Source organism: Oryza sativa, chromosome 10 (genome assembly GCF_034140825.1).
Source record: "Oryza sativa Japonica Group chromosome 10, ASM3414082v1".
In the NCBI taxonomy this organism is placed as follows: domain Eukaryota; kingdom Viridiplantae; phylum Streptophyta; class Magnoliopsida; order Poales; family Poaceae; genus Oryza; species Oryza sativa.
This window is the reverse complement of record NC_089044.1, coordinates 1,670,785-1,698,520: the sequence shown is the minus strand read 5'-3', so window position 1 is coordinate 1,698,520 and position 27,736 is coordinate 1,670,785. Positions and strand designations below refer to the sequence as shown.

At 43.3% G+C, this 27,736-nt stretch overlaps 2 protein-coding genes and 1 pseudogene across 2 annotated transcripts; all 3 read left to right on the top strand.

The window, feature by feature from the left end:
- Window positions 1-633: 633 nt before the first annotated feature.
- Window positions 634-10,524, top strand: LOC4348018 (uncharacterized). Its single transcript, XM_066304875.1, is given in 7 exon segments — window positions 634-1,543; window positions 2,540-2,695; window positions 3,621-3,952; window positions 7,567-7,663; window positions 7,666-8,502; window positions 9,643-9,798; window positions 9,895-10,524. Coding segments are annotated over 7 exon segments (2,817 nt in total). The 5' UTR covers window positions 634-652; the 3' UTR covers window positions 10,243-10,524.
- Window positions 10,525-12,751: 2,227 nt separating this feature from the next.
- LOC107279125 (MEIOTIC F-BOX protein MOF-like) lies at window positions 12,752-27,736 on the top strand (annotated as a pseudogene).
- Window positions 22,721-23,917, top strand: LOC136353683 (uncharacterized). Its single transcript, XM_066304854.1, has one exon. It carries the CDS (start codon window positions 22,721-22,723, stop codon window positions 23,915-23,917), a length of 1,197 nt encoding a protein of 398 aa, XP_066160951.1.

Below are 27,736 nucleotides of genomic sequence, written 5' to 3'. Positions count from 1 at the left end.
TGCAAAACCCCCCATATACTTCGTTAGGTCCTCTTGGTCAACCCGATATTGACAGTGGTCAAGTACTTGTGCGAAGGTTGGTTAGAATTAGAATTCCAAACAATGCGTGCTCACATATGTAATTATTGGGCTGCGTGTGTTTAGATATAAAAAAAATCGGTATTATATCGAACAAAGATAAAAACTACATTGTGATTTCGTTACCTTATTGATCGTTGCCTCCACGCATGATGTCATAATTGTTGTCAAACATGATATTAGTATAAGCAAAATTACTTTTCTTGGATTTTGTCGAACGATAATAGTGGGTGATATAATATTGTCTTGGCCAAAAAAAAAACTATGTAGTTCTACATCTTGGGCCGCGCAACATGGCCCAGCCCATTCCGTGGGGCAGACTGCGAAGGACGCCGCCTCCCATTCCGTGGTGCTCTGGAAAGTCGAGGCGCGACGCCGGCGACGTGAGCGCCATTGGAGGTCGGCGGCGAGTTCTTCACCGGCAGATTCTGCTCGCGACTCCTTCCTTGCACTGCGATCTCAATTCTTGCTTACTTGCGCTGTTGATTCATATGGCTTCTTTTGGTCTTCTGCTCTTGTGCAGTTTCCACGCGCACCACCTGTTCGACGAAACGCCACTGCGTGATCGGCCGCCATGGAGGGTCGTCCTGGGAGGCGCAGGCGCAGGAGGGTCAAGGCCCCGACGCGCGCTGCCGGCATGGACTGGATCAGCGGCCTCCCCGACGAAATCCTCCACCACATCATGTCCTTCCTGAACGCGCGCCAGGCCGTGCAGACGTGCGTGCTGTCCCGGCGGTGGAGCGATCTCTGGCGCACCGTGCCCTGCATCAACGCCGACTTCAATGAGTTTGATTTCATTGATTACCAAGGGGACGATGAGGACTACAACGACGAGGTGGCGTTCAAGAGGTTCGTTAACCGGATGTTGGAGCTCCGCGATCCTGCCACCATGATGGACAAATTCTGGCTCAAGTACAAAATATCAGACGGGTACAATGAATACAAGGATTCCAATGTAGATGCCAACAGGTGGATTAGCCATGCTTTGCAAAAGCAGGCCAGGGTTATGGAGGTTGTCGTGTTCTCCTTTCCATTGGAGCTCGATCACTCGGTGTTCACTTCATGCTACCTGAGAAAAATTGGGTTCTCCTGTGTTTCTTTACACCAAGGTTTCTTCAAGCAACTTGACGCCGGCTGTCCAGAATTGGAAGAACTCTTCTTACATGATTGCACTATTGCGGATGAGGAGATCTTCTCCCAGTCACTGAAGGTTTTGACAATCGACGACACTGAATTCTCCAAGGCGAACAAGGCATATATTTCTATTCCAAGTGTTACTTCTCTCACCTTGTCTAGTCCTGAGAATTCCACACCTATGCTAAAGGACATGGCATTACTAACGACCACATCAGTATCAGTTAAATTTTATACATTCAGTTATGGTTTTGATGCTAATGATCTCCGCCAGTGTCTCTGGAGCCTTTCTGGTGTTACAAACTTGGAGTTGAATTATGAGGGTACAGAGGTATGGTTATTTGTATTACTTAGTGTATCCATCCACCTTGATTTAGGTATCAATATGAAAAAATTGAAACTTAAGCTTTTCTTCTCGTCATTTCATAATTGCAATGGTTTAGTAGCCTGAACCTGTAAAACTAACATCGCATAGCTAATTCATATGTTGTGAAACCATGATGTATTGATAATATGATGGATGTTATCAACACTTGATGCAATCTAGTTCATGTACTCCGGTCATTTGTGCATTATTCAACTAGCCCTGAAGTTTCTTAGTTCGAAGTTTGATCTAAAAATGAAACATGATCATTTCTCATGTAGGACTTTACATGTTCTAGTCTAGATGCAATATCAGGGTTGCCAACTGAATGCATTTTGTCCAATATCTGACAGACTATTTTACTTTAGTTGTACTTTTTGAAAGAGAGGGTTATTGGTGATTGTATGTCCTACACCTGCCCCAAGGCCAGATTTTTTATGGCTGCAAATACATGTGCATGCTATTTGTAAGATAGTGAAAGAAAAATATTGATTTGTATAGGCTGTCATTTTCGATTGTCCAATCTTTCATGTAATCTTTATATTTCAGGATTAATTGTATATTGCATTTTACATTTTAGACAGTATACTTGGTTGGGATGTGTAATGTGTTGGGTGTTACAACACACAGACATTATGCTAGCATAATTTTAATGTTAGGAGTCATTAAAAGACAACATACAAACAGAAAATTCTTCTGGGGAATTGTTGAATGTCCTACTGCTTCCTGATGATATATTTGTGTTGTTTTTTTTACTGGTTTTGGACTTCCATGGAAACCATCCTGACAGTGAGTTGCATGTGCTCGAGAGACTCTTGGTGAAAACAAACAAGTAGAACATTGTTTATTTTGGTCTTTTGTTGACATCAGTTCATTTTCTACTGTGATCTTTTGCCATCCATTATCTTGAAGCTCTCAATTTAGTTGATAAGTTTTGTGATTGAGGAAGTGGTGTTTTTGCAGCTGACGTTCGAAAACAATTTGCAATGGTGCCCAGAATTCATCAATGTTGTCAACCTGACTCTTGGTCAGTGGTGCCTGGATGCAAACTTCTATGCACTAATTGTCTTCCTTCAGAACTCAGCGAGACTAGAGAAGTTAACTCTGAATCTTGCAAAGGTAATTGCTTTCCTCAAATGTAATACAGATCCTACTCGATTGTTTCTATTTGCTCAAGAGGTTGTGCATTGGGAAATAACTTACTGTTTTTCGTGCTACGGTGCATTTGGAAAAAATCTCCAAGGATCGTTAGCGAGCTTATGGAAAGATCATTTACATGCGAGCACCTTAAGATTGTTGAAGTCAAATGCTTGGAGGATGATCCCCAGGTCATCAGTGTGCAAGATTTCTTTGCTAGTAATGGCATGGCCTCTGTTCAGTTTCATATCAAACACTGGGGCCAATACGAGGAAGAGGATGAGTTACCTGCATTTGTTCGGTATGAGGAGAGATGAAATGCCAAAGGATCTTTTGCATTTGTTTGTCATCCCATTGAAGAATCAACTCGCTTTCTGCTACATTCACTGGCTACAGTAGAGTTCCGAGGTCTTATTTTGCATTTTTGCTGGTCTGTAGTAATGGCATCCAATAACTTTGCTAGTTTTCATTCCACTCCTAATCTCTGATTACATTAGCAGTTGTTCAACCAAGGACCTATTTATCCCTTGTACAACAGAATTTCTTTCCATTCATCAACTATTTTTTGTTCAGTCTCTTCAATTTCGTTTTCATTTTACAAAAACATTCTTATGTCCATTAATTTTTTTCCCATCACGACGTGAGCAAGTACAGATCACAGCACCCCACCACACAAACTGCTCACTTAATTGGCTTTGCCAAGAATAATGTGCAACAATCACGATCAACGAATTAATCTTGATGGCGACGAAATCCAACAATTTGTGTTGAGGTTGCCACATTTTTAGTAAAACTATTGAAAAAAAAATCATGAGATGAAACGGAGGGAGTATTTCATAGCATCATAAGATGAAAAAAAAAACAGGGCAGAAATTTATAAGCGAACATTAGTATGATCCTAAATTAGCGATGCATCCATCTATGTCGGGAATTCCTACACCACCGCCGCCTTCGGCCGGCGACGACGTCACGCAGCTCCGTGCAGGTGCACTCCACCTTCGCGAGGTCCTCGCCGGCGAGCCTGCTCAGGATCTCCGCCGCCTGCAGCCAGGTCGGCCGGGAGCGGCATGAACCGCGGCGGCAACACAGCGTGCTGTTCTTCCAGCTCATGTCCGCCAAGAGGCGCCGGCCGGGCCAGCCCGCCGGCGAGCTGCGTCCAGAGGATGACGCCGCCCTGGTCGTTGGCCAGAGCGTGCGCCGTCGAGTCGAGGTCGCCGGAGAGGACCTCGTCGTTGGCCGGTTGCCGACTTGCCGTCGCCGGTGAGGTATCCGTAGAACATGCACGGCAAGGTTTCTTCCGTGCCCGCATAGCCTCAGCACGGCGGTCCCTCTGCCGGCCGCCACCGCGCCGGCGTCGATGGGAATGGCATCGTGCAGGTGCAGTGGATGCATTCTTGTTTGCGTTGTCGTATAGTTGATGAGTTCGTCAATTTAGTTTTTTTTTAATATAAAAGGAAACTATTTTCGCCTCTGTGATTGACTTTGATGAAGTGGTCGGTGAGAGCGAGGTGGAATGCCCTTATCATTTACAAACTCTTTTGGAAATTCATCCACGTTTACCAAATCCTTTCAGTTGATGCTACCACTTTGAGATTTTTATATAGGTATTTGCTAGATTTTTCGAATGCCTAGAAATTTGTAAATTTTCAGTCATCTTAAATATTAAAAACTAGCATGGTGGCCCGAGCAGATTGCGCGGCTAGCATCATTATATTTTCTCATATAAAAGCATATATATTTTCTCATTATATTATTCAAATATATTAAAATGACAACATAATTTTTTGCAATAACTTTACAAAACTACTAATGTGTAATATTCATATTGTATTTTATATACGTGTTAGTTATTAATTATTTTTAATATCAAATTTTAGTTATTTGTAAATTATATATATTCATATATGGACTCTAGACTCGTCTTTTAATATTTTTTTTAATTCCGAATTTTCTATAAATTGTATTTCTATATAGACTCTATACTCTTCTTCCAATATTATTTATTTTTATTTCTGAATTTTTATTATTTCTAATTGTATTTATATGTGGACTCTAAACTCATCTTTCAATATTCTTTAATTTTTTATTTTGAATTTCAGTAATTTCTAAATTATATTCCTATATTTACTTTAAACTCTTCTTCCCATGTTTTTCTTAATTTCGAATTTTATTTATTTGTAAATTATATTTTTATACGGACTCTAAACTCTACTTTTAATTTTATTATGTTTATTCCAAATATTAGTTAGTTTTAAATTCCTATATGGACTCTATACTCTACTTCTAATATTCCTTATTTTTTAATTCCGAATTTCTATTTTTTCTTAATTGTATTTCTATATGGACTCTATACTCTACTTCTAATATTCCTTATTTTTAATTCCAAATTTCTATTATTTCCTAATTGTATTTCCATATGGACTCTATACTCTACTTCTAATATTCCTTATTTTTAATTCCGAATTTCAGTTATTTCCCAATTGTATTTCTCCATGGACTCTATACACTTGGACTCTAGTCTCCTCTTCTAATATTCCTTATTTTTTAATTCCGAATTTCAGCTATTTTCTAAATTGTATTTCTATATGGACTCTACTTTTTCTTTTTATCCGATTAATGTGAGAATTTCTAGGCCATGAGAGCGAACGTGGAGGCTCCTTTTTCTATTCCTTTAATAATATAATAGATTGTTAGTTCATTTTATCTTCAACTTCTTTGTTATATACCGTTTTAGTTTATTTACTTTATCAAAGTTTTTTTTTTCATGTAATTTTATAAATTTTATGAATTTAATATTTAGATTAATTTTTTAGTTTCTATTTAAAAGAGAAGGGACTTTGTTTATAATAAGTAATAGGCGAGTGACGATAGCAACCATTTGATTGTCATCCAAAGAATAACAAGAGGTAGGGTCGGAAACGCCATGCGGCAATACAGACAAACTCTTGTTCACTACGGCCACAACATTAACAATAGGGAGTGGCGCCAAAGCTAAATTCTGGGAGTCTGCCTGGCTCCAGGGGGTGAGGCTTAAAGACCTAGCACCGTTGGTCTTCTCGACCTCTAGAAAAAAATAGAACATTGCAGCAGGCTATTCAATCAGATCAATGGCTACTCAACCTTAACCTGCCGGCTGAAATAGCCTGGACAACGAAACTAATAGACTAGCTCGTTAATGTCTTGAGTGTCATCCAAAGTATAAACCTCATAGATAACGAGGAGCTAGGACAAAATCATGTAGAGTACACAGCTTCATTGGCCTACAGGCTACAAGGCTCAACTCCTAGGCACAACAACTTCAAACTTTAATGTGCTGATCTAGAAGCCCTAGGCGCCTAGGAAGTGTAAGACCTTTGCCTAGCTGATGATCAAAAACAGAGTCTAGACTTCATATAGGCTAGCAAGCCAAGGGTAGCCGTCTGGCTCAAGAGACAGCCCTGCATCTCCTCGTGGGTTGCGGATATACAAGAAGAATCTGGAGGGAATTGGCTGTTTGAATGTCATATAACATGTTGAGCCCTACCTAATGGGAACTGGCCACGATAGTACATGAATGGTGAGAGGCAACCGGAAACATAAGAGGAGTGCCAAAGCAAGCAATTCACACCTTAATGCTACTGGTCTCCTGGGAGAATTGGAAAGAATGGAATCAAAGGACCTTCCAACACAGAGAGCTCTCGACGCCTAGCCTACTATCCAAGATCACAGAGAAAGCAAAAAACTTGGGCCCTTGCCGGCACAAGAAAACTCGTGGATTGGCTACCTTAGGAATCCCTACGGCATATAACTACTTTATCTATATACTTCGTTCAATTTATATTATAAGTTTTTTTTTTCTAAGTTAAACTTTTTCAAGTTTGACTAACCTTAAATAAAACATAGCAATATTTTCAACGTAAAACAAACATAACATCAAAATATATTGAACGAAAATAATTGTGTTATAAATGTTGCTATATATTTTATATAAATTTGATTAAATTTAAAGAAGTTTAATGGGAAAAAAGTCAAAATGATTTATAATATGAACTTATATACTCCCTCTTTCCACGTAAGTTACATTTATTACTTTTGTCACCAAGAATAAAGAGAAATTAACTCATCTTACATGTAACAAAAATGAAGTGTATGCACATATACAACCGATAAGTATTAAGTTGGCTCGTCGGGTTCTGATCAAACATTCAAGTTACCTCTCTATTTAAGTTTTAGATGTATATAAACTACGAATAGGAACAATTCATTTGAAAAAACTAAAATATGAAAAAGTTCTAGCTCTTAAGGATGGTGGGAGTAATATGAAACTTAGTTACTTTCGGACGAAGTGGATCAAGCTGCGTTCTACTCCCTCCGTTCCACAATATAAGGAATTTTAGGTTTTTGCTTGTAACGTTTGACCACTCGTCTTATTCAATTTTTTTTTGCAAATGTAAAAAACAAAAAGTTGTGCTTAAAGTACAGTAGATAATAAAGTAAGTGCAAAAAAAATCTAAATAAGATGAGTGGTTAAACGTTGTAAGAAAAACTCAAAATCCTTTATATTATGTATTATGGGACGGAGGGAGTATGTCTATTGTGCTCTGATGGGAAATAATTAGTTGGGGGGGGGGGGGGGTGGGAAACGAGGAGGCATCCCCGCTTTTTATTTCAGCGCCGCAAATACACAGAGATTGTTCGTCTTCTTCCTCTTCACAGCCCAAACCAATCGAGGTTTGCTTCTTCCTTTCTTCCAATCATCGTTTCTTGCATCTGATCTCTATTCTCTCCTCGATCGCCAGAGCTGCGGCGTTGTCGAATCTTGCTGACGGTTGATCTGCTGCTTGCTTGGTTTCTTGGTTTTCCCCTCTTTGCAGCTTCCACGCGCGCCACCTGTTCGACGAAAGGCGTCTGAGCGGGTGCTCAGCGCGTCGGTGGCCATGGAAGAGCCGCCTGGCAAGAAAGGTCCGGCCATGGACCCCGCGCAAGACTCGGGCAGGGACTGGCTCAGCGGCCTCCCCGAGGGGGTCCTCCACCGCATCATGTCGTTCCTGGACTCTCGCCAGGCCGTGCGGACGTGCGTGCTCTCGCGGCGCTGGCGCGACCTCTGGCGCTCCGTGCCCCGCGTCCACGCCGACATCTGCGATCTCATCCCGGACAGGATCATCGACGTCGAGGGAGAGAAGGCCAAGATGGTGGTGTTCAACAGCTTCGTCAACCGGCTGCTGGAGCGACGCGATCCCACCGCCTCAATAGAGACGTTCTTCTGCAGATGCTGCATACCAGACGAAGACGGCCATGGATCGGCAGACGCGAACAGGTGGATTTCCTACGGTTTGCAGAAGAACGCCTGGTTTCTGGAGGTTGTCATGCTGCTCAAACCATTGGAGCTCGATCCCTCGGTGTTCAGTTCAATCTACCTGAGAAGAATTGCCTTCGACAATGTTTTCATGGACCAAGGTTTCTTCAAGCAACTCCAGATGGGCTGTCCAGCATTGGAACGTTTCGACTTAGATGGTTGCATCGTTGCGGATGACGAGATCTCCTCCAACACACTGAAGGTTTTGACCTTCGATACTACTAAATTCTGCTATGAGTACAGGATATCTATTTCTACTCCGACAGTTACTACTTTGGGCCTGCGCAATACTATTGGCGGCAAGCCTGTACTGAAGGACGTGGCATCACTAGTGAGCGCATCAGTGGTACTTTATTGTGTGGAAACCAGCGATTTCGATGCTAATGATCTCCGCCACTATCTCTGGAGCTTTTCTCACGTTAAAGATTTGATTTTCAGTTATCAGGGGAAAAAGGTATGCTTACTGATCTTACATATTCCACCTTGTCTTATGCATCTTGACTTAGGTGTCAATGCGAAAAGGTGAAGTGTCTCTTCTTGATACTTCACAATTACATGACATTGTTTACCTGTCCCCTGCAAAACTAACTGTTGCTAACTAAATCTTATGTCGTGAAATCATGACATATCAATAGGATAACTGATGTTATATCAACCACTCATCTAATATAGTTCATGTACTCTGTTTCGTTTCTATATAAAACAACATGTTGATCACTTGACCTAAAGCATCTTAGTTGGCAGTTCGATTTCAGAATGGAACTGGAGTATTTGCTGTTTGATGATTGACATGTGTTTTGTGTGGCTGCAATATTTGGGTTGGAAACTGAAAATGCATCATGTCCAAAATCTGAGTAATGGTTTAACTTCAATTGACATTACTGCATATATATTTCTTTCCTGAGAGGAATACTACACATATATTTCAAAATTATGAGACATTCAAAGTCAACAAATGAATGGAAAAAATGCTTCAGCAATTTTTCAGTGTCTTACTCCTGCTGCTACCTCCTGATACATTTGCCTATTGTGTGTCGACTGGCTTAGCTAGTTAGCTACTCCCTCCGTCCCATTATAAGCGCAGTTGTGGGTTTCAGTGCCCAATTTTGACCATTTGTCTTATTTGAAATATTTTTATGATTAGTATTTTTATTGTTATTAGATGATAAAATATGAATAGTACTTTATGCATGACTTAATTTTTAAAATTTTTTCATAATTTTATCAAATAAGACGAATGGTCAAATTTGGGTACGGAAACTTATGGCTGCACTTATAATGGGACAGAAGGAGTACCCAACTTGCATGGAAAAAAGCCTGATAAATAATTCACACATGCTCTATAGACTTTACTTGGGACCAAACAAGTATGGCAATGTTTAATTTGGTTTTTGGCAGTCATAATATCTTTCTTCTTTCCTTGTGGTCTTTTACTATCCATTATGTTGAAGCTATATTGTACCTGTAGTGCAACCAGAATACTTGTCACATAATGTTCATGCTCTCAAGTTTTTCTTTGGCAAGTTTTGTGAAATTTTATCTATAATATGTCATTGCATTTATGTAGCCACATAATCACTCCAGTCTTGTGCAGTTGACAATTGAAAACAATTTGCAATGGTGTCCAAAGTTCTTCAATCTTGTCGGCTTGACTCTGGGCAAATGGTGTCTGAATGCAAACTTCTATGCACTAATTGTCTTCCTTCAGAACTCACCAAGATTGGAGAAACTGACCCTGATACTCGCAGAGGTAAAACAATTTGAAATGTATCATGCATATGTGAAAGCTTTTGCACGAGTGCACATGCCATTAGAGGATATAGCTTACCTGTTTTCCTTTCTGTAGGATAATTGGAAAACAACAGAAGTATTCATCGGTGATCTTGAAGAAAGATCGTTTACATGTGAGCACCTTACGAGTGTTGAAGTCAAATGCTGGGAGGATGATCCCCTGGTGAACGTGGTTGACTTCTTTGTTGGTAGTGGAATGTCTTCTGCTCAGATTCATATCGAATACGAAGACAATGATGAGGATCAATTTCATATTGAATCCGATAACATGGTTGGGTTTGAGCTTGAGGACGAGGACGAGGACGAGGACGAGGACGAGGACGAGGACGAGGACGAGGATGATGAGGACGAGGACGGGGATGAGGATGAGCAACGTTCACTTTTTCAATCTAAGGACGTATGAAACGTCAAAGGGGCACATTCCGTCCAAAAGATCGCTCTCTTCCGTCTTCCTCCTTTGATTCCAGTTGACTTCGAAAGCACAGAGACATGTTTACTGATCTTCTTTGGAGCTAGGACGTGAAGAATCATGTCTTTCGTTGCATATAAGTTCAGTCGTCTTTTGCTTGCTTGCTTCTGTGATATTCCAAGAACCAAGACTATGTGCTACATGTTTGAATACTTTATTAGGCCTTTATATATGTTTTGCAAAGACGTGATATTAAAATCCCATATCGTGCTTTCACTTCTTGGTTCCATTAATCGTTTTTTTTTCTATCACTGCCTACTGTCAGGATGTGACCATTTTGACTGGAAGAGATGCATCATTTGTTTTTGAATTGATCATTTCTTGCTTGATCTAGAAAGGAAGGCAATTAAGTAACACCGGCAATTCATGTTAGCATCTCCTTTCGCCTCATAAGTTGTTATATATTATATGTGTTGAACTTGTCCACTCATCACACCAATATAAACTTGTGAATAGGCCGAAAGTGCTATAGTGGATAATAGTATTGAGCCTCGTGGGTTGTCGATGGATGGCATGAGTTGTATTCAAGTAAATAAGTAAATCAACTAAAGATGAGAAAATAAAACGATATCTTTTTAAAATAATGGATAGAAATCTAGCCTCAACATCTACAATTGGATGTACATAACCAAATGTTAAGGTTATACAAATATTCTTGTACAAAACAAATTAATAAAAAAACAAAACCCTAGGTATTAACGTCCAACTTGTATTTCTATCAGGATGGGGTGAGATCATTCTGATTGTGGAAAGTATACACGGTTAATATTATTTTGAGTAAATTCATAAAACCTCAGGTATTATAATCTGAACTGTACAAAATCATAGGGGGTTTTGTGCGTTGCAAATAACCACAGGTAATTTTATTAGCTGTTTTTTTTCTTTGATATATCACGCATATGAGTGTCAGGGTTATGGATACCACATACCTAATAATAGTTGACTAAATCTCGGCAGGATCCACCATATACCATGTCTTATACGGAAACAATATTCGGATATGGATGGAGTTCCGCATAAGGAAAGATAACTAGAGTTCTACATGGAAACGACAAGGACTACTCGGATTGTATCCATATTGGTTTCTCTAGTTCTACTTAGACAAAGGGACACCTATGGGTATAAATACAAGTCCCCCTAGGAGGAGAGGGGACATGGAACAATATATCAAGACACAAGATCAACATACAAACCAACATACGCCAAGACAAGACTCCGGATATCGACTTCAGACATAGGCATGGCTAGTCCCCTACGGTGCCTATGGCTACCGTCAGAAAAGATATAGCGTTGTCTCTGATCTCGCCGGATGCGGATTCGACGAGGAAGACTACCCTGCTGTCGACTACGAGTCAGTACAACAGACCGCCAAGTCGACAACAGTTAGATAGGCTACCCCAAATATTATACTGGTGTGATTATGGTGAATAAGAGCAATACCAGCTTCGGCCAATAGGATGTAGGGTTATTAAATGTTGTAGTAATGTAAGTGAATTATTTTTTATTTTGCTACTAAGATAGATTGGTTAACATTGTGGTTTCGTGAAATCTTAGGACTAAAATACTCATGGTTATGTGACATATGCTAAAACTCGTGTGATTTTGTGCGATTTGAACTACAATACCCAAGGTTTTATGAAATTTACTCTATTATTTTTATTTCAAAACACACACCTCCAAATATAGACAAAATTACCATATTTTTCTCGCTGTCAATGGGTATGTCATCTACCATTGAAAAATATCAATGTGTACAACGCTTATCATTGAAAGAAAAAAAATTAACAGTAAATGTGAGCACACGCGTGAAGTTTATAATTTGAACCCGAGTGTGCATATTCCACCACAAAGGGACAGCTGAGCTACACACACATCGTAGATAAACATTAATTTGTTTCTAAATGGGGAAGCTAATATTTTCAGTAGTTTTTATTAATGTGATCTCCCTTCGAGTAAGTAAGTATATACTCCGTACTTTACATCCGTTACATAAATCCATATCAAATGTATTATACTCTCAAATAAGTCTCCCATATATTCCCACCGTTCCATATTATAAGCCGCTTCGACTTTTTCAAGTCAAACTTCTATTAAGAATAGTATCAAATTAATTTTATTAAATCTAGCATTAAACATATTTTGATAGTTTGTTTGTTTTGTGTTGAAAATATTATTATATTTTTTTTAGAAAACTTGGTCAGATATAAAGAAGTTTGATTTTTAAAAAATATCAAAACGACTTATAGATTATAATATGAAACCTCGTTAGTAGATAAAAGTGCAGCCATTTCACTGATTTTTTTTTTCCTACAGCATAACTAAACTCATTTTGTAGCAGCACACATACTGTACAAAATCAATCTGAACCGTCCGATCGTGCATCGACGGCCTAAAACCACCTTGAAGCCATTTATATCCTTAACCCATCAACTTCTCTTCTTTTGCCTTGAAGTTGAAGCAGAGCAGACATCCTCCTCCCATTCATTCTTCCCGTGGGTGCGTTTCCGGTTCCGAGGCGACCACCAAACCAATCGAGGTTTTGCTTCTCCCTTTCTTCCAATCCATTCTTGGTTCTCCTCCCCCTTGATCGCTGGAGCTTTCACCCATCGATTTCTGCTCGAATCTTGCGCTACGTTGCCCAATCTTTTTTTTGCTCATAGTTGAGCTGCTGCGGATTCATGGCTTGTTCGTTTCTTGCATCCTTTCTTGTTCGATCGCTGGATTTTACTTTGAAATAAACATTTTTTGATCCAATCTTGCACTAGGACATCAAATCTTGCTTACGGTTGAGCTCTGGATCCACGGCTTGTTGATTCTTGGTGTCCCTCATTTCTGCAGTTTCGACGCACGCCACCTGTTCGACGAAAGGCCTCTGCGTGCTCGGCCGCCATGGAAGGATCGCCTGGCAAGCGCGTGCAGCCCACGTCCCCGGGGAGCGCCCCCTGTACTGACAGGCTCAGCGACCTCCCTGAAGGAGTCCTCCACCACATCATGTCCTTCCTCACCTCGCGCCAGGCAGTGTAGACGTGCGTGCTGTCCAAGCGGTGGTGCTACCTCTGGCGCTCCGTGCCCTGCATCAACGCCGATTACAAGCAGTTCGAGGTGACGCATTCTGAAGCGGGAGACGGTGAGGCGCCGGCGCTGTTCAAGAGATTTGTCAACCGGCTGCTGGAACTCCGCGACCCAGTCGCCTCTCTGGACAAGTTCTGTCTCCGGTATTCCATATCTTATGACAACGACGATGACACTGACCCGCAAGATGCAGTCGCGAATAGGTGGATCAGCCATGCTTTTCAGAAGAAGGCCCGGGTTGTAGAGGTTTATGTTGACCTCGTCTACGCTGACCTCTTTCCGTTGGCGATTAATCACTCTGTGTTTACTTCAAGCTGAAATTAATCTGAACCGTTGATCGTATTTAATCATATGGTTGAGATCGAGTTCTACTCCCACCAGATTTTATGGGAGTAGAAATATGGAGGGATATATTTGTCCAGAGGTAATAATTCGCGTAGGGGTATTATCGTAATTTGTCTTTATCTAACTCTTCACCCTCTCTATCCTATCCTAATCGACGCCATTCTTCTCCCTCTCCGCCTCTGTCGCCTCCCCCAGGCCTCGCCGTCTTCTCCGCCCCCTCCATCGCCGTCCGTATCCCCCACCGTCGCTGCCTTGTCCGCCTCCTCCGTCGCCGTCCGTCTCCTCCGCCCGCGTCGCCTTCTCCGGCCCCCTCCGTCGCTGTCCGCCTCCCCGCCCTCGCCGCCTCCGTCGCCGTCTGTCTCCCCCACCCTTGCCGCCTTTCCCGCCCCCTCCGTCGCCGTCCGTCGGCCCCGCCCTCTCCACCTCCGGCGCCGTCTGCGTCTCCTCCCCCTTCGGCGCCCTTGCCTCCCCCGCCATCTTCCTACCCTGCCCTCGCCGCCTCCTTCGATGCCATTCTCGGCCTCTCGTTCACCTCCATCGTCGCCTCCATCGCCCGTCCATCTCCCTCTCCGCGTCATCGCCTCCAGCGCCCTCGCGGCCCTTTGCCCCATCCGCCTCCTCTACCTCCAGCGACCTGTGGCGGCTGCGGCGTACGTGCTCGGCGCCTCGGCAAGGACGGCGGATCCCCACGATGTGCTGCTTGTATGGCAGTCCGGCGGAGGAGAGGCTGATGATGCAACGTCGCCCTCATCTTGATGTTGCCGTTGATTGTTCATCCCATCTCTTCGGCTGCTACTGGTTCGAGAACAGGTAACGTCCTGTCCCATTTTCTCCCATCACTTCCTGATAAATGATAATGCTGTAGGATCACTATTAGATCCTCCAAAACTAGCAGCCTGACGCGAGCAAAATTCAGTTTTTACACCAAGTACTTCATAAGATTTCTACTGAGGTTGTTGTCCCAACTATACAAATTTGCAATGTGTCTGACAAATGTTATCAAATCACCACATAGATAATTCTTCTGTGACCATTAGCGAGAGATGATTTGCGCTTGTGTTTCATTCTATTTTAGTTGATGAGCAGCCGACAGCGGTTTAAATGGTTTTGATTTTGCTTCAGTAAAATTCTAGTACTAATTCTGGAGTTCTCTTTACTTCGTAAATTACACACAGATCGATTTTTATTTGATTCGTTGCTTGCAGAAATAGTTCCACTCCCTGTGCTACATCACATAAGTTAAATTTCAGAAGATACTACTAGTTTATAGTGGTTACGGCCAACATAGAACAGTTAGGTCCATAATTTTGTAAGGCTCTGCAGATCATTTTATTTTGGAGGCTTTCCAATATGTATAATTTTCTTTTCATTTTTTCAGCCATGCAGTGGAGCTCCAATGGTGAGTTTGCCTTTCATTGTCTTGTCGGAGATTGCACGTTGGAATTACTGGCAAAAGTCATGCTTCTTGCATTCAAGAGTTGTATCCTGTTCTGCGAGTATGATCTAGCAGCATGGTATGGGGCTGATATTTTATAAAGGACAACGACCAATGTCTGAATTGAAATATATATATTTTGTAATCGCCATAATTTAATGTCTATCACAGAAGCAGTAATATACTCCCTTGCGATATATCCCACGTGGTTTTCTTTGGTAGATAGTGTTCGTGTTTTAAGACAAATGAATAGACAAAGATGATATATATTTGCACTTGGGAGTTGCCGTGGATGGTTACTGCAAGATGCTTTAATTTTGTCCATGTCGCGAGGGGTCAATCCCCAGTACCACACCACTTCTTTTTTTCAATCATCTAACATAACTGCAACTATCTTTTTTATCTTCACCAAACAGAAATTAATCTGCAATCACCACGGTTAATATATCCTGAAACTTGGCTTGATAGAGCTTTATTTTTTGCTAATTACACCCCCTGACCTCCACATTTACATGCATATCACTTAAGAAGTATATAATCATCTGAACAAAGTCTCTCATACAACAAAATAAAAAGCTGAAGAAACGTCAGTGGTCCATCCCCAACCTTCAATTGTGTTGATGCTTCTTACACACGCTCCCTCTCATAGCTCCGGCTTGAGGATTACTTCGCAAGTTGCAAACATGTTCAGGAAAGTGAACAATTCTATGATACAAGTGAATCTGACAGTCGCGGCTGCTTTAAAATCTCATCTCATAATGAAAATACTCTAGCAGTTAAAGAATATATATCATGATGATTTATGAGAATGCTTGTGGACATGCATGGACAAATTAGTAAATCGACCCGGTCCGAATGGTCCAGGACTTAATATTTTATTTGTCCAAAATAAACCGTTCTGCTATATTCTATGCACCATCGACTTGAAAACCATATTTTTTTTAAAATTGACCGGTCCGGACTGAAGAAGTAATCCCCTAGAGAACACACCTGTTACTTTCCCTGCATACACAATCATCCTGGAGGTAGTGCCTAAAAATATTGTGCAATTTGTAAACATCTCCACAAGACAGGACAGGACCCTACTTTCTGACTGATGTTCCAACGCAAGCCGTAGTTCTCATAAACAAAGTTACTGAAGTTATTTGGATTAGAGATGTAACAACTGCACAGATAATATATGTACATGAACATGATAGACTAAGTGCTGAACATGAACAAAAACAGTTAATTAACTGATGCTAAAACAACAGCCTAGTTTGAACTAATCCTCTTCGAAATACTTCTCCCCAGCATCGTAGTTGGCTTCTTTTGACCAATGGTCGTCCAGCATCTCGTCATTATCGATCCGAGAGTAGTCCATATGCCCAAAGTCTTCACCGGACAGGAACTTCTGTTGCATCAAGCTGGTAAATTGTTCAAGCTGATCATCCATCTCTTCAGCAGATAATGTTTGCTTCGAAGTCCCTGCAGGGGATCCTCCAGTTTTGTTGGAGTCAACCATCTAAAATTACAGAGTTACAGCAAGGGCTCGGGGAAGAATTAATGGCTAAGTTGAATACAGGGCTATCTGAAATTGATCATATATTACATATACGAAGAAACAAACAATCTGATTTTCAGAATGCCTAGCAAATGATGATGCTAGGCCAGTTTGCTATTTGCCAAAATCTGAACTGTCCGCAGCAAGTGGTTTAGCCAAAAACTGGTAAAATAAAGACTAGTAATAATATATCCTGTTAAGGGCTCTGCAGACTTCTAATATAGTAAGACACAGTATTTAGATCACACTTCTGCCATTTACAGATGAACTCCAGAGAACAACCGCATAGATTCAAAAAAAAAAAATCAGTACAACCACCCAAAATAAGATTATGTTCGTTTCATCAACTGCATAAATTAATTGCCACTCTAAACTATTGAACAATTACTACAGTTTCCCCACAATGGCTGCAAATTTTGTATGTACGAAGGATTAAGTCATGCCCTAAGCAATTAATTCAATGTAGTAGTAGTAGTGATGAACTAGCTGGAAATGTTGGATGCTTTAACCAGTTGCCAAGGCAAGCATTTGCTAGAAAATATCAAAGATCAATTGCACAAGAAATGATTTAATTTGCTACCTTTGCTGAGGTTTAATGATGGACTTATATCAGTAACACATCAATTTCTGGAAACTGTTTTGAGTGGAATTTCAAGTGACAGGTGTATTTAATTTGCAGCTCAAGACCAATATTATTGTTCAGTTTTCTTTCAAAAAAAAATCATTGTTCAGTTTCATCTTTCATGCTTACAATTCAACATACAAAATCGATTTATTAGATCTCCAGTTTAACATCCGCAACTGTAGATTCTCTAGTATAGCTATAAGCTAGTATACACAGCCATTTGTATATGCATTTATAGAGGCAAATTTCAGACAAGTTCACCACTGAGGCAACGAGCAAATAGGCAGACTAGCATAGGCCACTCGCAGCGGACAGAGTGGGCGCAGGAGACCAGGATGCCGGCATGGAATAGAGGAGAGGAAGGGGAACAGATACAGGTGTGGGGTGGGAGGAGTGGCCACCTGAGGATTTTGCCGCACCGAGCCGCTGGCAGCGCCGCCGGAGATTTTCGCCTGATGCGACGCGCTGCACCGCCGGGCACCGGATGCGATGCGCCTGGCCGCCGGGCACCTCCGTGGCACCTGATGAGACGCGCCGGAGGGAGCGGAGACGGCGGCAAGGGCGGGGAGGGCGGGGGAGGTGGACGGCGACGGAGGGGAGCGGAAAAGGCGACGCGGGCGGAGGAGACGGACGGCGACTGAGGAGGTGGACAAGGTGGCGACGACGAGCGATACGGACGGCGACGGAGGCAAGGCGGCGAGTCCGGGGGAGGAATAGCGCGACGGAGTCCACACCTGCGATGCGAACCGAAGATACCAACCGATGCGAACCCAAGAAAACATCCCATTCCAAAATTACCCCTAAGGCCTCGTTTGGCTGCTTGTGTTTTGGTGTGGAACAGGCCCCAAACCCACCCTTCCGTGGAATGCAGCCCACGCCTGGATCAATTCCCACATCTGGCCCAAATGTGAATTTGGATGTTCGTGTATTGCTGTGTATTGCGGCTCGATCCATGCCGACCCACGGGTGAGAGAATAATCCTCACCCGAGGCCTGGAACTCTGTCACGCCCAGAAATTTAACCCAAATTTCCAGACTATTTTGCGTATTAAATCCCTGTCCAGGACCAGCCAGGGTACACAAAACGACAAGTAATATACAGTTCCAAACGTAAATAAAGCGTAAAATACTTACGGAAGAGGCACTTAGTCCTCACACCGAAACAAAAGCAGCAGCAGCGGAAAAAGGCGATCCTAGCGGGGCTTCAGCTCCACTCCACAGGCAAAACTCAACTGGGGTCTGAGCCTTGGTCTTCCAACTTCATCTTCAGCTCAGAAGCACTACACTTCTGAAAAGGGGGAATAATAGCAAGACTGAGTACAACCACCGTACTCAGCAAGCCACACCAACGATGCAGATGTGCAAGGGGATACAAGGATGGTTTGTGGCTATTTGCATAAAGGCGGTTGTAAAACATTTTATTGAGCAAAACAGTAAAACGGTTGAGTAATTAAAGTAATATTGAATCTCCACTGATCAACGCTACACCACGTTGAACAGGCCCAACCAACCCACCTGAACTACAGTGTATTGAGTCGATTTATTAAGATGGGACTAATCACGGTGAATCTGGTCGATCGCCCATAACCGCGGGCACGGCTATTCAAATAGTTTTACTCTGGCCAGAGGTGCACAACTGTACCCACAAGACACAACCCACCGACATGTCACCGCGTCATCATGTGCCCATGATGCACACGTCACCATGTCGAGTGATTGTGACGAGACCCTTCGCATAACCCTCCCCTAACCATCCACACCACGCTAAGGTTTCACCCCCACCCCTCAAAAGGCAGTGGGCGGTCCCCTCTTGCGCCGCGGTGAATCCGGCAGCTGGACAACCGGACACCCCGTTCGACCCAACTCCATCACGCCCACCCTCGCCACCGGTGCCTAGGAAAGGGTCAAGCTATACTTCAGATCAAGCAGTTACCCACTCCCGCTTGTGGCAAGCGCTGTAAGTCTTCCAGGGTTTCCCGTGAACCGGTCCTTAATTGCCATGGGTGCGACTCACAAAACCATGCACCCACAGCCCACCATTCAGTCGCATTTTAGTTGGATAATTACGACCATGAAACATGGCCAGATGTCTCGAGCACGCAGCTCAACAAGATACTAGAAAGGTCTAATACTGTAATTATCCCATCAACTGAGCTAGTGGTAATTAAGCATGGCTAAGCATATAGTTCTAGCTAGGTCACATAAGTAACATGAGCTAGTCGATTCATTACCCAAGGTTGACAAAGAACAGATATCAAGTAAACATGGCACAAGCGAGCAGATAGGTAATACCCGGATCCCATGTAATTAGCAAAACATGCATATTTATTTGTAAACGGTAAAACATTTATAAATTGGGATCAACATGCTCAAGGGGAATGTGTGACTTGCCTTGCTTCTTCACTTGGATTTTCTGAACTCTTTTCCTCGCGACCGCGGACTTCCGAAACGACGGATTCTACACGCTGGCACGCAAAACGAGGAAAAACTCTAATAAAAACCAAGGAAACAGTACATAAAAAGTAAACAAACATGTAGAGCTCAATTTTAGATGAATTTTGCAATTTGAATGGCCCAATTCGGAGTTCGAATGAATTAGATATGAATTTTAGAAGTTTTGAGCCATTTAAATGGATTTCTATAATTATTAATGATTTATTGAGCAATTATCAATTATTTTCTCAAAGGAAAAGGCATTCGCTAACGTCAGCAAGGGGCGCCGGCGCCGACAGGCGGGCCCCACACGTCAGCGAGACGAGGTGGCGGTCCACCGTGGACCGGGACCACAAGGGCGGTCCACCGCCCGTCCACGGGATGAACGGCCCAGATCGGCCCAAGCCGATTGGGTGGCTGAGGAGAGCGGTGGCCGGGCACGGGCACAACCGAGGCTGGCCCGACCGACCATAGAGGGCGGCGGCGCGCAGTCATCGGCGATGGCGGGCGGCACAGGGAGCGGCGGCGCGCAGCGCGGGAAGCGGCGAGAGGAAACGGAGGCAGTGAGGGAGAGGGAGGTGGCGGAGCTCACCGAGGGGCACGGCGACGGCGAGAGCAGCTGGCGGAGGGAGGCGGCGGCGCTCCACAGGTCGACAATGAGGAGGGGCTCCCGGCGGCGGAAGGCGGCGACCGGGCGGCAGATGGGGAAGAGCGGGACGCGGCGAAGCCGGCGATGCAGCCGATGCGTCGCAGCGGCAGCCGGGGTGAAGGCGAACGGCGACCGGAGGCGGAAAAAGGCGGCCGGTAGGGTGGTATGGCGGGGAGGTGGTTCTGGTGGTGGAGGGGAAAAAGGGATGGGCGGCCGAGCTTGCCCTTGCGGTAGTGAAGCTAATGGCGGCCGCGGGGTGGCTGAGAGCAGTGAGGTGCGGCCGGAGGCGACGACCGGAGTGGCAGAGGATGGTAACGGCTCGGGTGGGTGGTGGAGGTGATGACTCGGCCACGGATTGGTGGAACGAGGCAATGGTCGGTGCTCGGCTTGGAGCGGCGAAGCCGACAGTGGCGGTGGCGCGGCTTGGCGGTGGCTAGCGTGGCGAGGAGAGGCGGCCGGAGTTCGGCGGCAAGCGGCGGAGAAAGGTTACACGGTGGGGAGGTGGTTCCGATGGCGGTTGAAGGAAACCGAGTGGAGGCCGGCGTGTGGCGCGGGATGGTGAAGCTGAGGGCACACGCGGTGAGGCGCGGCGACGGCGGGGGCAGCGACGGCGCGCGGCTGGAGATCGCCGGCGAGCGGCGGCGATGGGGATCGGCGTGGGGAGCTCGAGAGAGCGTGCGGGAGGGGGCAGTGAGTTGGGGAAACGGATGAGGGGAGGTCGGGGTGCATTTTTTTAGGCCCCGGAGGGGGAGATCGTGGCCGTGGCGGGCGGCAACGGCCGGCGGAGGGAGCTCCGGCGACGTGGGCGAGTGGGGCTCGAACGGCGCCGATTTTTGGGGGGGAAATGGGGGAGAAAGTGGAGGAAGGGGAGGATGTGGGGTGGACCACGTCTGCACGTGCGCGGGAGCGTGGAGGCGCGCGGGGGAAGCGGCGTCGTGGGGTGGCTCAGGCGGCCATGGCGGTTGGGGTTGGCCGGCGAGAGGTAGGAGGAGGAGCTCGGTCCCACCTGTCGGCCGGATGGAGAGAGAGGAGGGAAACCAGGGGACGTAAAGTAGACTTTCGCAAGGCGCGGGCCGGCCGAGAGAGAGAGGAGGCGCGCGGCCCGCGGGAGAGGAGGGGAAGGCTTGGGCCAAGCCCAAAAGGGAAGGAAGGAGAATTTTATTTGTTTTCTTTTTATTTAATTGGTTAAATGATCTTTGTGACTTTAAAATTATTTCTTGAGCTCCGAAAATTTGCGGAAAAATCCGGAGAGTATTTTGGGGCACAAAGAATATTACAAAATATTCTCGGCCAATGATTTTTAAAGGAAATTTTAATTTCCTCTATAATTTCATTTGATTAAATTGATTTAACTTTTAATATAATTTCTAGAAATGCATTATTAATTGATTTTTAATCCCGAACGAAAATCGGGGCGTTACAAACTCTCTCGCGTGCACGCCGCAGCTCGCGACTCCTCCTGCACCGCCGCCGCTGCTGCCTTCTTCTCCAAGCCGTCCACCGCCTCCTCGTCGTCCTCCTGCGCCGCCGCCGCCGCCGCCGAACCGTCCACCGCATCCTCACTGTCCTCCTGTGCCACCGGGCGCCGCTACCTTCTCCGAGTCGTCCACCGCCTCCTCGCCGGCTGCCGTCGTCTGTCGCCTCATCCCGGCGTCACCCCAGCGGCCTACTTGCTTGATCAAGGTTCAAAGTCCTCTCCTCCATCTCCTCCTTCATCTCATCTCATTTTCTTTGTCTGTCTTCCTTCATCCACTTGTTTTGTTGCTAGGGTTAGACAGCGGCGGCTTCAATATCCCCCTCTGCTAGGACCTTCAAGATCTAGAAAGTACAGCCATCCTGCTTGGGTTTGATGATCTGCAAGAGAAATATTGGAGACGAGGTATGTCAATGCTTGGAGATATGTAAAGTACAGCCATCCTGAAGGGAACAAAACACAGTAGGGAATCACTAGCTTCGATCTTGTGTCAATGCAAGGAGATTTTTAGCAGAAATAAACTACAACTAGTAGTATTCCTCTACACACTGCTGAGATTGTACCACCACCACTGCATGATATAACAATGAATAGCAAGCAGCACACATTACAGTATTTTACACTAACACCATTGAATGCACAAAAGAGCATACTAGCATAGTAGCATACCGCTTCTATTAAACAAAGTGAGTGTTCAGTTCATACACATGCATAATTATCTTTAATTATTTATGAACATATATAGTGTTGAAACTAAAAACTAGAGTGCTGAAACCTTTTTTTCTTTTACTAACTGCAGTCATCTTAAATATTCAGTATTCCTTCTAGTTTGAAGGTATGAATTCGCTGATTAGGAAGAGCAAGGATGAGGAGGATGAGGAGATTATTATGTTCTGGTTGCCTGCCCTATATCTTTTAACTAGTAATGGAGGGATAGAGAAAAGAGTAAGGCATACTTCAAGTCAGTACAGTGAAGAAAAACTCAGAAATATTTTAGAGGGACATGAAAAGAATTGCCTTGTTGCATTCCGCATGGAGCCTAACATATTTAGAGCAATAGTGACATATCTTCGAACAGAACATCTCCTACGTGACACGAGAGGTATTACGGTAGAGGAGAAACTTGGACATTTTCTTTACATGATATCTCACAATGCGAGCTATGAAGATCTACAACATGAATTCCATCATAGTGGAGAAACGATTCACCGGCATATTAAGGCGGTTTTCAAGGTAATCCCATCTTTGACCTATAGATTTATCAAGCAAACTACTAGAGTTGAAACTCACTGGAAGATTAGCACAGATCAACTGTTCTTTCCTTACTTCCAAAATTGCTTGGGGGCTATCGACGGAACACATGTTCCTATCACCATTTCTCAAGACCTGCAGGCCCCATATAGGAATAGAAAGGGTACCCTAAGTCAAAATGTGATGTTGGTTTGTGATTTTGATCTGAATTTTTTGTTTATACCATCTGGATGGGAGGGATCTGCAACTGATGCTAGGGTTCTTAGGTCAGCCATGCTTAAAGGATTCAATGTGCCTCAAGGCAAATATTATCTCGTTGATGGTGGATATGCTAACACGCCATCCTTCCTTGCACCGTACCGTGGAGTTCGATACCATCTGAAGGAATTTGGGCGTGGACAGCAACGACCAAGAAATTATAAAGAGTTGTTCAATCATAGGCATGCCATATTGCGGAATCACATAGAGAGAGCAATTGGTGTTCTTAAGAAACGCTTCCCTATTTTAAAAGTTGGAACACATCATCGTATTAAGAACCAAGTGAAGATCCCAGTTGCAACAGTGGTGTTCCACAATCTTATACGGATGCTTAATGGGGATGAGGGTTGGTTGAATCACCAAGGAAGCAACATATCTCCAGAACAGTTTATTGATGTCCCTGAAGGTGACGACGAATATAGTAATGATGTGATGTCCCTTAACAGTCAAGTAGATGATGGAAACGCGGTTAGAGATATGATAGCCCTAAATATGTGGAATGACTACAGTCATAACTCGTCATAATAAATGTGAGTCTTAACTGGTCTCATGAAATATTTTACTTCTGTATTTGCATCATGATGTTTTTGCATGCTTAAATTTGATACCAGTTTTTTTGTATTCACAGCAACAATGTTTGGAAGAGGGCCATTTTCATGACTGCAAAAGACTCTACACGACTCAAGTGGTTAAGTGCAAAAGACTCTACACGACTCTACACAACTGTGTAAATCTGGTACTGCTCCTTCCGTCTTGTTACTGTCTCTATGAAACTGATGAATATATGAATTAGTACTACACTTTAGTCATATTAAACAGTTGGATTTTGTTTGTTGTATCACCTAAAACTTCAATTCAGTGATGCTCAGCAAAAGTATTTTTTGGGGGTAAATGTTGAGCAGATTGGCAGATGATACATTTGTAGTTTTCACATTGTAGCATCACCTGAGATGTAGGTGTACTATTTATGATAAAAATGATGCTCATTATGCCTTACATATTATTCATGCTCTTTTTGTTTTTTGGGGAGTATAAACTTTTATATACATATATTCTAATATATTATTGTTGCTCTCTTCGGGCTCTAAAAGCATGATCTGAATTTGCTGAATTTGGAGTGAGCTTATCTATTCAAATTTGAAGATGCACAGAGTGAATTTGTTTAAATATACTACATCCGTTCCAAAATATAAGCATTTCTACTTGTTTATCAAAATATAGCTTGTAAAATGCACAATTGATTTCATCTTGCTCCAACTTTTCTTAGTCCATCAGTGCTCGTGTCCTAGGAATTTGCAAGCTTCCTTATTAGCTCTGTTCTCTAGTTTCTCTGTGTTGCTAGCGGTCAGTTTGCCACAGCAGATATGGAGCCAATTAATCTTTTGCCTTGTACTTTGTTTTAGGTGATGCAGGGAAAAAAAGTTACAATGGAAAGTAGGGAGATATGCTGCTGTTGGAGTTGTCTGTCTTTTGCTTGGATGTTTCATGTCAAAGAAATTATTCGTAGATGGAACACCTAGTAGACTTCAAATTAAACCTTTGTGGTAGACTTAGCTATCAAAGTTATTTATTACTGTTATATATGCTTGGATGTGTATGTCTGGTGTTTGTTGTTTCTACCTGGAAGATTTGTGTTGAATCAATTATTCTAGTTCACCTATAAATATTTCACGGATCAGTAATATGTTCATCCATGCGCATGCATGTTAATTTCTCTATTTTCTATGTGAAATTCTACTCTTGTGTTTTTTTTAATTTTTAAAGCAGGATTTTTAGAATTACAGATGGATATGCATGTTGGATTTTCTATTCTGGTATTTTATTTCTTAGGTTTTTCTGTATTTTTTATATTATTTTTTTACTTAACAAACGAGACCTAAAAGGTAAACATAACTCTGCCCAACTCTCCATGCATACCGCTAGCTTAGCTAGCACTACGTACTTGCTGTGGAGTCAAACCTGGGCATCACCGGTCGAACCACCAGCCCACCGTGTGTATTGAATCATGGTCAATGCTGTGTATTGGGTGGGTGGTGTGGATTCACTCGATACACAGGTGGAACTATTCACACATGTATAATATACACGGGCAGCCAAACAAGGCCTAAAGGATATTATGAGATTACTTACATACCCTTTAAAATAAACGATCCAGATTAATTCTACTCGGAGTAGAATACTTCAAGTATATTGCACCGGAGCATCGCCCTAAAAATTTTGTTCTCTAATGTTATTCTGAGAGATGGTTTCTTCAAGCAACTTGAGACGGGCTGTCCAGCATTGGAAGATCTCTCCTTTCATGATTGCTTTATTTTTGATGGTGAGGTCTCCTCCCAGACACTGAAGGTTTTGACCATATATCAAGGAAACTAAGTTCTGTTTGGGATGGAAGATTTCTATTTCTACTCCGAGTGTTACTTCTCTGACCCTGGATAATCCTATGGATGGCATAGTTGTGCTAAAGGACATGAAATCACTAGTGAGAGCATCAGTTAGACTTAATAGACAATGGCCGCACGATGATTTTGATGCTAGGGATTTACGGAATTATCTCTGGACCCTATCTGGCATTGAAAATTTGAAGTTCTATTGTGGCAGGAGAAAGGTATGCTTACTGATCTTGCATGTTCCCCTAATCCCCTCTGTCCCAGTATATCCATGCATATTAATTTAGGTATCAACTTGAAAAGGTGAAACTTAAGCGTGCTATTTGTCTTGACACTTCACAATTGCACCAAATTAGTTACCTCTACGGTTCTATGGAAAAAACTAAGCATTGCATGGCTAATTATTATATCTTGAAATCTTGATGTGCTGATGGGATGACTGATGTGATCCACCAGTCGATGCAACCTATTTGTGTAGCCAGGTCATCTATGTTGGAAATAAACACGTCATGGTGTGTTCCTGGCGTGGTTGAGTCAGTGTGTGTGTGTCGCGCTGCTGCATGTGTGCGTCGTGTGCGTTCTGTTAGTTTGATTGAGTCGTGATCGCGAGTGCATGGCTGCTGCATGGTTGTTTGCATGGCCGTTGCAGTGTTGATCGAGTCGTGGGAATGTGTGGTGTGCGTGGCGTCGGTTCTTGCGGAGGAAACCGCGTCGTCCGGGCGAGCGTGCGGCTCACGGCGACGTCAAGCAGGTTCTGCGGAACGTGACACAATGGCCGGCATGGAGGCTAGCTCCCGGTGTGTCCCCGGTCTATAAGAGGCCCCTGTACTCCTTCGTTGTTTCTTTGCAAGGTTTAGTGAGTAATAAAGCCAAGATACAGGAGCGATCGGCTCCGCGGCGTTCGTCGCTATAAAATCCATTGTTCATCGTCTCCCTCACCGGTGTTTGTGTTCGTGAGTGTGAGAGTGTTCCTGGGCATGGGCTGAGCCAACAATCTATAGATAAAACAACCTGTTGATTACTTGGCCAGAAGTATCTTAGTTGGCAGCTTGTTTCACAATAAAACTGGAACATTTCCTATTTGACGAATCTAGCATGTACTAGTATTGCTGTTAGCAACTGAAATGCATCTTGTCTAATATTTGAGTGATTATTTAACCAAAGGCAACATAAAAATGGAAAATGCTTCATCAATTGTTGGAAGTCTGACACCACTACCTTGTGAATCATGACTTATTCGCATTGTGTTTTCATTAAGGTAGCTACCTGACTTTCATGGAAATCATCGTGACAATTAATTCACATATGCTTCAGGTTATGGAATCCCATTGATGGTAGCGCTGGATTTTTATTGCCTTAAGTTCTTATTTATTCTCTGTGGTCTTTTAGCATTCATTATCTTGAAGATGTTGTAATACCTGCACTGCAAGCATACTTATCAAATGATATTAACACACTCAATTTTGTTAGCTAGTTTGGTTTTGTAGCCACATAATCACCTCGTTCTTGTGCAGCTGACAATCCAAAACAGTCTGCAGTGGTGTCCAAAATTCTTCAATCTTGTCAGCCTGACTCTCGGTCACTGGTGTCTGCATGGAAACTTCTATACACTAATTGTCTTCCTTCAGAACTCACCAAGACTGGAGAAGCTAACTCTGATACTCGGAAATGTAAATCTTTTCCTCCAAATGTATACTGATCCTACTTGAAAGCTTTTGCACAAGTGTACATGCCATCAGAGGATATAGGTAACCTGTTTTTCTTTCTATAGGACCATTGGAAAACGTTTGAAGCAAGCATTGGTGACAAGCTTGATGAAAGATCATTTACATGTGAGCATCTTATGAGTGTTAAAGTCAGATGCTCGGAGGATGATCCCATGGTAAGCGGTGTGGTCAACTTCTTTGTTAATAGTGGAATGTCCTCCGCTCAGATTCATATCAAAAACTGGAGCTAG